Source organism: Poecilia reticulata, linkage group LG16 (genome assembly GCF_000633615.1).
Source record: "Poecilia reticulata strain Guanapo linkage group LG16, Guppy_female_1.0+MT, whole genome shotgun sequence".
In the NCBI taxonomy this organism is placed as follows: Eukaryota; Metazoa; Chordata; class Actinopteri; order Cyprinodontiformes; family Poeciliidae; genus Poecilia; species Poecilia reticulata.
Genome location: NC_024346.1, coordinates 3,110,438 through 3,125,003, shown reverse-complemented (window position 1 = coordinate 3,125,003; position 14,566 = coordinate 3,110,438). Strand labels below are relative to the sequence as shown.

Sequence of the window (14,566 nt, the reverse complement as noted above, 5' to 3'; positions counted from 1 at the left end):
GATGGATGGATGGATGGATGGATGGATGGATGGATGGATGGATGGATGGATGGATGGATGGATGGATGGATGGATGGATGGATGGATGGATGGATTTTAGTTAGAACGATGCATATTAATGAGCACATAAAAACACAGTATTTGTAAGTATACCAAATTGTCTATCCCATATTTTCTATCACGGCAGACTGATAATAAAATACATACAGAAGTGTGACAAAAGTTCCCCTAAAAGACACACAAAAGACGTAAAACAATAAATCACACAGGGAAATACACCTGAGACAGAGCAATAAGTAATTTATTTTGGAGAACTTTTAAGAAGTCACACATTTCTGGCAGCTTTTTCTTGTAAAATAAAAGCATAATATCTAAACACCTTGCATTCTTAACAAAGGGTTGTAACACTGGACTACTGAAAACCACACTATGTCTGAACTGTTTCACATCTTACATGCACATCCGCAATGGAGAGAAAAAAAAAACAACAGCTTTTAGTTCATCTTCGCTGCCTCTTCACTGAGTACAAGCACATGTGCAGAAATTGCTTACTACCCGCAGCAGATTAAAATAATCTTCTTCCAAGGAAGCTTAGACACAAAGTTTCTATTTGATTTCCTGTAACCCATTTAACCATATTTGCTTCCCAATTACATAATAAATTGATTATTTGAAATTTGCAGAATTGTAAAAAGCTGTGGAAAATATCAGGTTTTATTTGCACTGAAGTTAAGAAAAAGGTTCAAATCTTCATACGTGTGTTGTTGTTTTTTTCCATTCACATCTTTCCAGCTATGGCTCATCAAGATAATAGAGGAAATTAAGCACGTGTCCCATAAAAACCATTCTGAATGCGGAGCAGCAGACAATGTATTAAAAAGCACAGAATGACAGACACTTTCATAGCTAGATTTTTCATTTAGAGTTTGCTTGGTTCAGCAGCGTATAAACTCTTTGCAATGAAGGCAAAAATCAATGTCCACTTCTTAGAAGAGGTTTGGGTATGATTGGCAATAAGAAGCCATGTTCTTATTCCATTTAGCAAAAAGAATATTTGTATTAAGTATAAAAAGAAGGTTAATAAAACTATCAATACTTTCTGTTGTACTATTGCATTTTCATGAAGGTTTAATTTGTCTGTAGAAATCTGAAAGCGTTAGTCTGCATCAACTGCCTGTGCTTGAAGGACAGAGTGGCTCTGTTGTTGAATTGTGGGCGGAGGCCAAACAAAACCTTTCAGAAGGCCACATAATGGGCTGTAGACCACATTGTGGACCCCCTTGTTTTAAGTACTTGCTCCTTGGCGACACTAAAGCATTTAGTGGTAAGTGCATGTGCGCATTTTCTCAGAGCTTTGTCGTCAAACATAATTTGCAGTTTTCCGTAATTGTTTGATTCATTCATTCACCAGTAAATATTTTGGGTCTTTTGCAATCTGTAAATCTGCCTTCTTTCATCATGTAACTCCACCACCATCTTCTCACGGGCCATCTTGTTTAAGAAAGAACTGAATTTATGATCGGACAGCAGAGGTTCACATGTTGGATGGTTGAACAATAAAAAAATTATACAATTTGTTTACTTACGTGGAGTGCAAACAGTTGGTAATCTCTCTGTTGCTTTGTTAGTGTTCCACCTTGAAGTTTGATTTATTGTGCCAACTTTCTGCAGCCCATTTTTACCCCACTGCTCAACACTCAACAAAAGGTTTAATCACAACCAACTGTTGCCCACTGACATCTGGATGTTCTGAACTGAAAGCTAAGCACACACAAAAAAAGGAGCATCAGAGCTAAAATAACATGCATAGAAAAGTTTATGAAATAATTTTGAATCTAGTTTTCAGAGCAGTGTTGTTTAACAGATGCTGTATTTGAATAATTTTGGAATCTGTAATTTGAATGTGCAGTTATCAGTTCATAATGTTTTTCCCTTTCTTTTTAAATAACACATTAAACCACATACTTACAAAAAGAGATAACACACATATTAGTTTAGTTAGAAACATCTAAAGCTTTTCTAGAGAGAGTTTTTGGAAACAATTCTTCATGTTGCGTAAGAGGTGGGCATCAACAACTGCAGCTCCCCAAACCACAACTGCAATTTGTGCCTTGAAAACTGAAAGCTTTTATCCTGCTCATATTCCAATAAAACAAATGGGAAAAAAAACTAGGTTCCACTATTTATATAAGAGTGAAATTGATATAAAAAAAGTCTACACAGCCTTGTTAAAAATGCTTTCATGACCTAAAACAGAGAAATTATTTCAAAACTTTCTGCCTTTAGTGGCAATTGTTTGTTAAAAATAACAATTCTCTTCAAGAGAATCAGGGGAAAAAATAAAAAGTTCAAGAACCTGCAAAAGAGTGAACAATCTTAAATGAATACTTTGTTGAATTACCTTCTGAATTAATCTCAGCCTTTTTTGAACCCTGGTTTGGCCCAAACTGTAATATTTTTGTGCAGCCATTGTTTTAGAGACTTTGATGTATGATATGACTCACTGTACAAACATAGAATATGTCGTCATCATCAACTTTGGGACCCAAACCTAAAGGTTTAGGCCTGAATCTGGTAAAATCATGTCAATGGTTTCATTCTATTTTACAAAAAGTCTTCCACCTTCTGAAAAACGCAGCTCCACAGCATGACGGCGCCACCACTGTATGTTAGTGTAGGTCTATGGTGTTCTTCTGTTATACCAGTGTGCTTGGCCATTTGGCCTAAATTTCAAGGTTGGTTTCATTAGACCGTAACTCATTCTTACATGAGATTTTGAGACATTTTATCCAGGCCTTGGTGTTTTCTTTCGAATAAAAAGCTTCTGTCATTTTGCCCTACATCATACTCCAAAATGGAAAATAGTCTAGACTGTTTTTAGTTAATTAATAATATAGGACATATGTAATTTTTTTTATCCATTACAAAAACATGGCATCTTAACATGACTGTAAATGTTTTATGCACATTCTGAATTGAGAAGTCTTGGTTCTCTAAATGGTTAAATGACTTTATGTGGAGACAACAAGCCTTTCACTTCTGCATCTCTCATGTTAACTATAACCACATGACAAAGACGTGATTACTTTCAAAACACATTCTCCAAACATTGTTTTCATCATTAACATTTTATATCATTCAAGCCTTCTGATATTAATAATGATTAAAGGGTCTTTGAGAGAAAAAGACCACATTTGGTTTCCATTTGTTAAAACTGGCCTCCTATCTCATGTACACAATGCTCTTGCTGCTCCTGAGCAAAAACTTAATTTTCATAACACCAAAGCTTCCTTATTTTTCTGCTGAAATTCTGATTTATGGAACAAATGTTTTACCCCTTTCTTCAAACACAAGGCACATTATTACAAGCAGATGTGCTACATGCCACAACTCTCTCGAGCATTTGGACTGAATATTTCAGAGAGAGAGAGAGAGCCTTTGCCCAGAGGCCAGCATGACTGGTATTTTATTTTTTAGGATGCAGGCAGATTTTTATGTAGGCTATATTATAGTGTCCCTAAATCACTGCTCATATTGTAAAAAAAAAAGAAAAACATCAGTGAATTTGTACTCCACCTCTTAAAGAGCGGATACATGCCAGTACAACCCACCCAAAAGCTTTAAAACAGTCCAGGACTTTGTTTGAGAACCATGAGGTATTTGTTTTTGGTATCTACCTGTTTGCTGCTGTTTCTGCAGCAGACACAATCCAGGACAGATGGCAGGACAACCTGCAAGTCAGTAACAGCTAGTTTCTGTCAAGGTTTGGGATATAATTCTACTTCTAACCCAAGCGGGGCCCAAGGGTTCAGCCTGTACCAAGTTGGTAAGATGGTGGAGACCGCCTGCTCACCACATATCGCCACGGTCATGTGTCGCGTTGCTGTACCTGAATGCGGTTCAGAAAATGAAAGCCAGAAGAAGCCGTGCCGAGCACTCTGCGACAAGGTCAAGAGGGATTGTGAGTCCACTCTAAGAGCAAAGTGGTTGTTCTGGCCGTCGAGGCTCCGGTGTGACTCTTTACCAGTGTCCAACTGTGTGCAGGTTAGTATAACTTGATCAAGTTTTCACTTTAAGTTCATTGGAGGCACAAATGGAGTTTTCAAAATAAGTAACTTCTTTACCTTTTTTAACTTTATGATTTATGAAATGTAAGACATGACTTTATGCCAGGGGTCTTCAGCTCCATTCCTCAGGAGTTGCTGTCCTAGCAACTAGATGCATCACTGTTCCACATCTGAGTTAGATTGATTATTGTCAGGGCTCTGCAGAACATGATGAAATAATTAAGATATTTGTCTCAGATGGGTTGAAAGGGGAACAAAGGCAACAGTCAACATAGCTTAGATAAGTCTTTATTTAAAAAAGTATCATGGCAAATCGTCTTTAGGTAGAGACAAATGTTTTGGGTGGTATTGTCATTGCATGACTGATTTGATTAAATCAATCAGAATTTATCACCTGGAGATGTAAGCTATGTTGAGTGTTGCCTTTTTTATTAGAATAGTGAGGTCATTAGTATAAACTTTGCAGCGCTCAGTGCAACAAAGAACAGATGACCTTTCTGCTGCAGGCAGATGTCAACCCAAATACCTCCATAGAATATCCATAGGCCAAAAAGATGTTTTGAGAGATGCAGGGCATTAAGTCCTCCAGTTCTGCAATGCACCCACACCTCCAGTGCAGACCAAACCCAGAACCACATCATCCTGCTGGCCAGACATCCACCTAATGTGCCAGAGCAAGACTACCCAACCTGTTATCAACCTGTTGGTCAGGCATCAACCCCCACCATGTCTGGAACTCAGAAGGACCAAAGAAGGGAGTGCAGAGTGTTCTCCCACCTGATGACGTTGTTCCTGCAGTCAACAATTGGCCCAACATATCCATGAGAAGCATAGAGAACTCACCACACTGATGTGGCCAGCTCCCTGAACAAGCAACATCACACCAACATCCCTACCCAACCCCTGCAACACTGCCATATACCCAAGGCCATCCCCACATCACCAGTCCTTTGCAAACTGGTGCTGGTGCAGAGGCATGGGGAGGGGGTAAGAACCACGCACATGTCCAGCACCCAGCCACTCCCATCCTTGTGCCGGCTGCATGCATGGGCATTTCTTTTAATGTGAAATGTTGCTATAAATGTATTTGTGCATGACTACATTCAAACTCTTGATGCAACAAGGGTATTGAAGATTTCACCGCTTGCTTCCTGGCCCCAATCTGAAGGCCATAATTTTTAAAACTAAAAATGTTTGAGCAAGATGGGACCAAGAAAAACAGTTAAGGAGTATTTCTTCCATCAGTCCATCATCCCACACACCATTCCAAGCTCCTCAACTTGTTCCCAACTCCCCTTTGTCTAGAGTTTATTTTAGATCTAGAAAATTGATATTTTTTATCACAACACTGTAATGTATTTTAAGATGATCATATTTTTGGTTCTAACAGGGTGAAGACAGTTCTGTCACTGAAGCTCCCCCAGCAACATGTGAGCCAATCACTGTCCCTTTCTGCACTGGCCTGCCTTACAACGAGACCATTCTGCCAAATAGACTAGGTCACCAAACCCAAGCTAATGTAGGCCTGGAAATACACCAGTTTACGCCCTTTGTGAAACTGCAATGCTCTCCTCACCTGAAGCCATTCCTCTGTTCAATCTACACACCAAAATGTGTCTCAGCAAAAGCCCAGCCACCCTGCAGAACACTTTGTGAACAGGCACGGTCTGAATGTGCTTCATTGATGAGTACACATAACTTCCAGTGGCCCAAGTCCTTAAGATGTGAATCTTTTACTACAGAGTCCTGTAAAGAGGTGAGCTTGTTGCATTAATCGTAACTAAAATATAGTTAAAAATGTAATTGAAATTTTGTTTGAATTTTCTATTCTTTTTTTGTTTTTTTTTTGGACTTTCATTTATCAAATTGTGTTATATGCTTCAATTCAAACAAGGCTTCCAAAACAGCTTTTATTGTTAAAGATGCTGTCAGTTGGGATCCTTGTTTTAAACAAGGTTTCTACACAGTCTTGAAATGTTTGTACTTTTATCTTTTTACATTCTGGAAAAAAGAGAGAATCAAAACATGTTTGGGTTTACAGAATTTATTTATAATTATGAAATATTTATATACAAAACATGTAAATCCAAATCCATTATCTTTAAATTGATTTGTCTTGACTTTTGAGCTGGATTTTGTGGGGATCCATGAAATTATTTGATGATTCTTGGACTGGCGTTTATGACTGGATCTGTTAAAAACTGGCCAAAGAACTAAAACCTCTTTGTTCTCACACCTTTACAATCACAATTTGACAAAAGGTGTCAAAATTTAGTCTGTTCTTGCCTAAGCGTCTCATTGCAAATAGATGACGTAATTTATTCTCGATAAAAATTCAGTAACTTCTTCAGCTTTCTTGTGCCAGCTTCTAGCAGCCAGGCTCTAACCACCCATTTCTTCTGCAGAGTGGTGACTCAGAAGCGTCTCAATCACAACCAGATGTTGCGCATTCTTCACGGAATTTGGTCAGTCGGGTTGAAGTTTCCCGAAACCGACCGCCTGCTGTGAGACAGCTTTGTTTTTATTGCATGTTGAGCATCGTTTTGTTTCGTGACCTGTGGTCTTAAACAAGCACCTTGTTTGTAAAACCTCCATTGGTAGACTCTTTCTCCACCTCCCAATAAAAGCAGCACACTAAGTTGAAGTTTTGGGATACGGGCTGTTGTCGAGAATCATGAAGCTTTTATTCTCAGTGGTTCTGTGCATGCATGTTTTTCAGCAGGTGCACTCTGGAAATTATGACAGTTCAAGCTGCAAGCCGCTAACAACCAACTTTTGTCAAAGTGTGGGATACAAAACTACCCGTTATCCAAATGGAGTCACGGGATTCAGCGTGCATCAGATTGGCCAGATTGTGCAGACGGGCTGTTCCCCACATGTCAATATCCTCATGTGTCGTGTCGTCGTGCCTGAATGTGGCTCAGGGGATGAAAGTCGAGTGAAACCATGCCGGGCTCTTTGTGAAAAGGTCAAGAAGGATTGTGAGCCCATCTTAAGAACTAAACGACTCACCTGGCCAGTGACACTTCGGTGTGAAAGTCTCCCACTGACTGACTGTGTTCAGGTAAATATCAGACATTTCTAAATAGTTCTATCTCTATAGAGGATTTTATTCAGTTACAAAGCTAAACAATTATGTAAATTCTTTAATTTCTTCAGTGAGCTACTTTAATAAATTAGGGAATTTTGTTTTAGTTTGTAAATTAAATTTAAAAGCTAAAAGTACCTTACACTTCATTATAATTTTACTCTAATGTCTAAAAACCCTGGCTGTAGTAAACCATAAAGATGTCTGTAGTTTTGCAAATTATAAATTAGTGACTATAGTACCACTGCCAAAGGTATTCATGCACCTTAAACTGAAAGAAGCATCAATGTGTTTTATAGTTGTTTTTTTAATGAGATAGTCTAACACAAAGAAGAATCTCTATGAAACTGAAAGAACACATTTTATTTTTTTAACAACAAACAATAGGAAAGTGTGGTTTACATATTTGCTTTGCTGAGTCAGAACCGTTATTTCTAGTCTTTGGAGGCAAGTCTGTTTGGACTCCTATAGACAAAAATTATTGTCCGTTCTTCTTTGCACAATTTCAAAGCTTAGCCTCTTAAACCCCTTATAGATGTCTACTTTGACTGGGCCATTATAACACATGAATATGTATTGAAAATCATTGCACTTCAGTCTTTCCTATGTGTACTGTGGTGATGTCCTACTGGGTTGTGAGGCTTTGCCCCAGTTCCAAGTCTTTTGCTACCTATAAAAGATTTGCTTTGATTTCTTTCCCTCTGTTTAATTCCATTCACAATCCTATCAACTCTGACCAGATTCTCTGTCCCATATGATGAAAAGCATCCACACAGCATGATTCTGTGTGTCTAACCTTGGGATGGTGTTTTCAAGGTGATCTGCAGTAGTAATTGGCATGCAGAGCAAAAAGTTCAAGTTTGGCCGCATCTGATCAGAGCACCTCCTCACCCATGTTTGCATAACTCAAATGGGATTTCTTTATTAATCTTCTGAGCTTCCACATCACAGAGCACCTTCTCTGCTCCTCCAGACTAGCAGCAGCAGCAATTACCAAACACCTGGTGGAACGGCATATCTGCTGAGCTCTTAATACGAGCTACTATGACATTCAGTCATAAATGGCATGATGGAGGAGCATTGTTGTGATGATGTGCTGAAGATGGAGTGTCAGAAAAGTAAGAGTTTCTCAAAGAGACAGAGGCCAATTTCAGCATCAATTTGAAAAGCCATATTCCTTTTAAGTTATGTTTCATATATACAACATTTTTATAACAACTGAAGGTAACATAGTAGCTTTGTTGTACTATAAAATGGCCCTATGTGCCTAGAAAACACATATTACCACCACTTTACTCCTGTTTATTTTTTGGAGGATGGCAGGTCATTGTTGCAAAACTATTTAAACTTTCAGATGATGGACTGAACAGAGCTCTTTGAGATACAGAAATTTCCTTTATAGTCCAACTTGCACTAATGATCTGTACACACTCTCTCTGAGCCAATGTACCAATAGCTGGCATTGGTACATTGCCAGCTATTGGGAGATCAGGCTGGTCTGAGTGGGACCAGAGCTCTCAGCATTCAAGGAAGTGAGGTGGGGCCAGGCTCAAAGTGTGAATGATGAAGCACTGGACCTGAGTTTGAAGGCAGCCAGGCATAACGCACCTCTGAGGTTGCATGCAAGTCACACAGATTACCCCCTTTTTCAAACCTCTTCTCACCTGCAATCTGACATGCATTTATCTCTTGAGCTGCAATATGTAGTTTGTAAACTTGCAGAAGAAGGTGAGTTTGGATAAACCAAAATGGAACTTTTTGAATAATGCTCTAAACACTACTCTGAACACTACTTTTGATAAGAAACTCAGTAAATCACCCAGAAAATACAATTCACCATTAGAACCTGCATACTAAATACATGCACGCTTTTCAGATGTTCACTTGTAAAAAAAAACAGCAAGGTATAAAAATCCTTCCAAATCACTATTATGTGTAACTTTATTTTGGCCTATCACAAAAACTCCCAGTAAAATAGACTGACCTATGCTCAAGTGAAAAAGTAAAATCAAGAATGGCCAGTTCAAAATTAGGACCCTACTTTTAAATAAGAAGCTGTTTTCTGCTACAAAAATGAAAAAAAAGCAAAGATGTCACATTGCAGGCAATCACCAAGGACAGAGATGAGGAACTTGGAGTGATGGATGGACAGATGATTTATCATTTCCTCTTCTGTTTTTTTTGCTTCCAGGGTCCACCTGCCCCTGTTACACAAGCCCCACCAGGAACATGCCAGAAAATCACAGTCCCTGTTTGTGAAGATGTGTCTTACGCAAACACTATTCTGCCCAATATTTTAGGCCACAAATCCCAACAAGAGGCAGGCGTGGCAATTAATCAGTTTCTCCCACTCATAAAGGTTGAATGCTCTCCTCATCTTAAGCCCTTCTTGTGCTCAGTATACACACCTAAATGTGTGTTAGGAAGACCCCAGGCTCCCTGCAGGACCCTCTGTGAAAAGGCCCGCTCAGGCTGTGGGACACTGATGAGTAGTTTTGGTTTTCCATGGCCTGAATCCCTAAAGTGTGAGTCATTTACCACAGAGTCATGCGAAGAGGTAAGGTTCCCACTTCACTGTCATTAGGATTTATAGACATCTTTAGATTGGGAGATTTCATAAAAGGGAAATTTATTCCTTTGCTTCCACTGAATCTACAAAAAAGCATTGTTTACAATGAAATAATGAAGATAATCCTGATGTTGACTTATTTCTTTGTTTTTCCAGTCTTCTCTCGTTCTGGGAACATGTCAGACCATGACTGCTCCTTTCTGCAAAGACATGTCCTACACAGAAGTATTTCTGCCCAACATCTTTGCTCACAAAACGCAGGCCGAGGCAAATCTGGCGCTAGATCACTTTACGCCTCTTGTGCAGCTTGAATGCTCTGCTCATTTGAAGCCTTTCCTGTGCTCCGTCTACTTTCCCAAATGTGTGTTTGGGAAGGGACTGACTCCCTGCAGGACACTCTGTGAGAAGGCTCGATCCGGCTGTGAGCCGCTGATGAACAGGTTTGGCTTAAATTGGCCTGAAAACCTGAAATGTGAACAGTTTACCACAGAGTCATGTGAACAGGTATGTCTGCTGATTTTCTACAAAATTTCAAATAAGATGGCCTATTTGAAGTCTCTTAAACATGGAGCTAAATACATACTGACATTACTACAGGGCAGAGCCAGAAGTGAATTTATTTATCTAATATAAATGAAAAATGTTGCAGCTTGTTGAAGCAGGAGTGCACGCAAACAAAGCTCAGTTTGTATTTGTCTGTGCAGTATGGGATGAGAAGCAGTGAGAGGATGTGTGAGCCCATCACCATACCCATGTGCCAGGGCCTGTCCTACAACCAGACCATCGTCCCTAATCTTCTGGGCCACACAAGTCAACGGGAGGCCGTGATGAAGATGTCCTTCATCAGCTCTATTGTGCAGACCGTCTGCTCAGCGGACATACAGCTGTTTCTGTGCAGGGTGTACGCCCCGGAGTGTGTGGAGGGCCAAGTGCTGCGTCCCTGCAGGTCATTCTGTGAAAAAGCCAGAAGGAACTGTGAGAGTTTCATGAACAATTTTGGAGTCTCCTGGCCAAATGAGCTGCAGTGTCATGCATTCCCAGAGGAATCATGCATATCTGTAAGAAATAAATACTAAAATATTGAAAAAGTTGACTTAAAGGATGGAATTTTATATTTTTCATGTTTAAATTTTTTCTCTTTCTCCCTCAGGAAGAAAACACAAAGGAGGTAAGACTGGCTTAGTAGTTTTTAAAAATTGTCTTTGTTACTTTCTTGGACGTAAACTGTTAAAAAAAAAAGAAATGCTATTATAAATGTGGATTAAGAACACAATTGTTTTGCTGTATGGACATTAACTTCCTAAGAGAAAAAATGTGTGTTTTTAAATCAATGTCCTTATGAAGGTAATTTGAACCTTTTTTTCTACGAAGAAACAAAAATACAGCCTCTCTGGAGATTAATCTGTTCTTACCTGAGTTTGACATTAAGTGTATTTTTAACAAGGCAATATTTGGGAATATAATTTTTTAAAAAACAATAAAAAAAACCCAGCTTGTATCTGGCAACAGTAAGTTTGTTGTTCTGAGTAGATTTACATTTTGCCCAGTAGGATTTTTTTGAACATTTTATTAACCAGAAAACACAATTTTACAAGAACATTTTGTGCTTGAATTCATCCCAAAAAAAGTTAAATAAAGTACCTGAAGTTTCCAACCTAAGCATAGTGAATGTTTAAGCTGAAACACAAATAGCTCAGAATAATGTTAGACAGCCTTTGTTCCTGTTAGTTATGATGATTTTCCAAATATAATTATTAAAAACATGACATTTAAAATGAAAATATTACATCAGACCAATAAAAAACATTTAATGCAGAAATGTTGGCTTAGTGAAAAGTCTATTTAATTCAAGCTTTTAGGATGTTATTCTTAATAGGTACTTTTAATCTAACAAATGAGCTCATCAGACACATATTCTAATTGATTACATATCTAAAGAAACCCTTTCTTTATTATTATTTTTTAAATTATGACAGTGTGTATTTCTGTGCTCATTGTGTGTTTTCCTTCAGATGCTGAGAGACAAAGAGGTTCTTGCTAAGCTGAATGCTGGTGGCTACACAGTCCGCGGCGAATGTAAGTTTATATCCACAGTTTAACAATATTGCATAAATAGAATAAGAATATGTTACTAATGTTTCTCCCTATTGTTTAAAACAGCTCTTACTCTCATGACTGCACACCTGCTGTTGGTACTGATGGATGTATCCTTTTATAATGAATATTCTGGGTTTTGTTTTCCATAAATGTTGATTTTCTTTTGGTGTTATTGGAGTCATACATCAAACTGGTTGACGATGGTTAGAAGGATTGAGGGCTGTCATTGCTTTGTTATTTTATTCTTCTATATGTTGGCTATGTTCTGCATTATAAATAAAGTAAGGAGCGCCATCATGTGGGGGAGCTTAGAACTGCTGCTCCTCTTCGAAAGGATTCAGCTGGGTTGGATTTGATCAGAGGCCTGGTGAATAATGCCTCCCTTCGGTTGGTTTTTAAGGGTTAATCCACTTAGAGCAGATCCAGAACTCACTACAAGGACAAGATCTCCCTTCTGGCCTTGATTCGCCTTAGGATGTTCCAAAATGTGTTGGGTAGTGACTCTGTTGACAGGGATGTCAGGATTTCTGTCTTGGACCTCTGACTTGCATAAATCAGTATTGGACAAATGGCAGTAAAATATCACAGATTAAATTCAGTCATCTAGCAAAAACAATACTTTTTCATACAGTCTAAAAAACTGATTATTGGTGATTTCCAGTTATCAAAACTTTGGAGATTGATTTTAAATTGGATTTTTTAAATAGATTTATGTTAGGATGTAATTACCTTCAGGTCTGTTTTTGATACCATTTGCAATTAAAAGGATGATACATTTGAAGCACCCATGACTGGTTCTCTATAAAATTAAAAGTAGATACTTGTGAGTGTTTTAAGCTACTGTATTCAAATCCACTATGGTTTAGCTGTGATGAAGAGGGCAGTAGCTGAGGTAATGCTGTCAGCAATTGAATGTGTCCTTCTCCTGCCATTCACCTTTTACTTTTTATTAGCATAGAAAGTACTCCTACATCCGTTCTTCTGTCTTTTTTGTGTATCTGCTCTGTCTTCTCAAACCTCCGGCTTGTCGGGGAAGATGGCCGCTTCAGATTCAATGAAGGTTCTGCTTCTACAAAACATAACCTGCAAAATCATTTTGTGTTTTTGTACTGACTAGACAAGTTGTAGTAACATAGTTGGGGTAAAATCCATGTAAGATCCTCACCACATGATCCTCATCACAGTCTTGAACATGACAAGTTTTTCTGCTCTTTAACTGACACGTCCAGGCAGATAAATCCGGAGACCTGGATGTGGTCGAGTTTTTCAAACTGGAGCACTATGTGGCTGCAATCAGGAGAGAATATGTGGGAAACTATGAGAGCAGGGGTCCATCTGCTGTCACACAAACCCAAATGAAAAAGGTGGTTGCTTCCCATGGTATGTTATGTGTTTATTACAAATATGTGCAAAATATGCAGCAAAACTAAATTTCCTTATATTGGCGCAACACAGATATCAGGAATGCAAACACATTTCTAGTTGTGCTGATAGACCTCCAATGTAAAATGTAATATTTTAATGTAAACCTACTGGCATTTATAACACAAAATAGGATATTTTTCACAACAAACATCCACATTTCTTGCATATTTTTCAGATTTACAGTTGTTTTTATTGTACCAATTCCTCTGCTCTCTACCTTGCAGATTTTAATTTAGATGAGGCAACCTTCAGAGCACTTTGGCTTGAATACAGCTCCAATGGTGGAGTTAACTATGACAGTTATGTTGCTGCCCTGACAAAACTTAAAATCCTTAAAGGTACTTTCATAAAAATTATATTTTCTGTTGCAACACTTGGTATTGTTTATGTTTTGGCTTTTGTATGCATGATGGTGCTTATGATGTTTGTCTTCCATCATTTTCTAAGCAACAGTAGGTTACATGTTATTAAAAATCAGTTTACACAGTGAAGATTATGAGTGACCTTTCGATTGTTGCTTCTTCTCTCAGATCGTTTCCAGGCTCATCTGCTGAATCTGTCATGTGACTGCAGGGTTGCAAGCTTCTCATTCAACCAGGTGACTAGACTCTTGTTTTACCAACTAATATTTACAATCTTACAGACTTCAAATATGATGATTGGAGATCAAGGTTATTTTTGATTGATGATATATCCTAATTTAATTTGCTTAAATTAGCTTTTAAGTTGATGAATTTGACTGTGTTAAATGGATTGAAATGGATTTCAAATAGTGACATCTGCTGTTGTTTGCTGGGTATTACATTAACGTCATGTCACTAAAGGCCAAAAAAAAAGAAGGAATTTAATAAAGTGTATTTTGCCTCCATAGATCTATTTTACAGAAACTCTCCATATTTTGATTCGGCTTGACATTATTTGTGTCTTTATTTTGTTTCTCTTCCAGTTCATGAAAGCTGCCATAATCTGAGGATCAGCAGAACTCATCAAACTGCATAGCACCTCAGTAGAATTGAAATAAAGCATGTAAAATATTGTATTGTAATTCCTGAAGTTGGCTAATAGTTTATAAGTGCTCAGAACTCACAAGTTTGGGTTTATTGATCTATTATTGAAAATAATTTATTTCTTCAAACCTGAAAAAATATCTTGGGCCTGACAAAAACATCCTACTGACTTTGGGACAATAATTTGAGGATGAAGTCTTCACTACTACACAGACTTTTTGATTATTAATATGAAAATATTAAACTTACAAAGAAGAAACATCTGATTACAGAAAACATTCTGTTTGTGCGCCTGCAGAAAATGTAAACTGAC

The 14,566-nt window shown here is 38.0% G+C and overlaps 1 protein-coding gene across 2 annotated transcripts; it reads left to right on the top strand.

Annotated features, from left to right (window-relative positions):
* Positions 1-3,614: 3,614 nt before the first annotated feature.
* Positions 3,615-14,285, top strand: LOC103477605 (uncharacterized). 2 transcript variants are annotated; one of them, XM_008430810.2, is made up of 14 exons: positions 3,615-4,044; positions 5,458-5,823; positions 6,473-6,571; positions 6,790-7,131; positions 9,347-9,712; positions 9,881-10,228; positions 10,429-10,782; positions 10,875-10,892; positions 11,737-11,800; positions 11,885-11,928; positions 13,051-13,201; positions 13,471-13,584; positions 13,777-13,844; positions 14,193-14,285. In XM_008430810.2, exons 1-14 carry the CDS (start codon positions 3,652-3,654, stop codon positions 14,214-14,216), a joined length of 2,751 nt encoding a protein of 916 aa, XP_008429032.1. In that variant the 5' UTR covers positions 3,615-3,651; the 3' UTR covers positions 14,217-14,285. The 2 variants fall into 2 exon arrangements, with proteins under 2 accessions (XP_008429032.1, XP_008429031.1); XM_008430809.2 differs by having other exon boundaries at positions 6,787-7,131.
* Positions 14,286-14,566: the final 281 nt, after the last annotated feature.

Coding starts and splice junctions, on each gene's coding strand:
- LOC103477605 (XM_008430809.2), top strand. CDS start 3,652: ATGAGGTATTTGTTTTTGGTATCTACCTGTTTGCTGCTGTTTCTGCAG. Junction 4,045..5,457: donor CAGTGTCCAACTGTGTGCAG/GTTAGTATAACT, acceptor TGGTTCTAACAG/GGTGAAGACAGTTCTGTCAC. Junction 11,801..11,884: donor CTACACAGTCCGCGGCGAAT/GTAAGTTTATAT, acceptor TGTTTAAAACAG/CTCTTACTCTCATGACTGCA.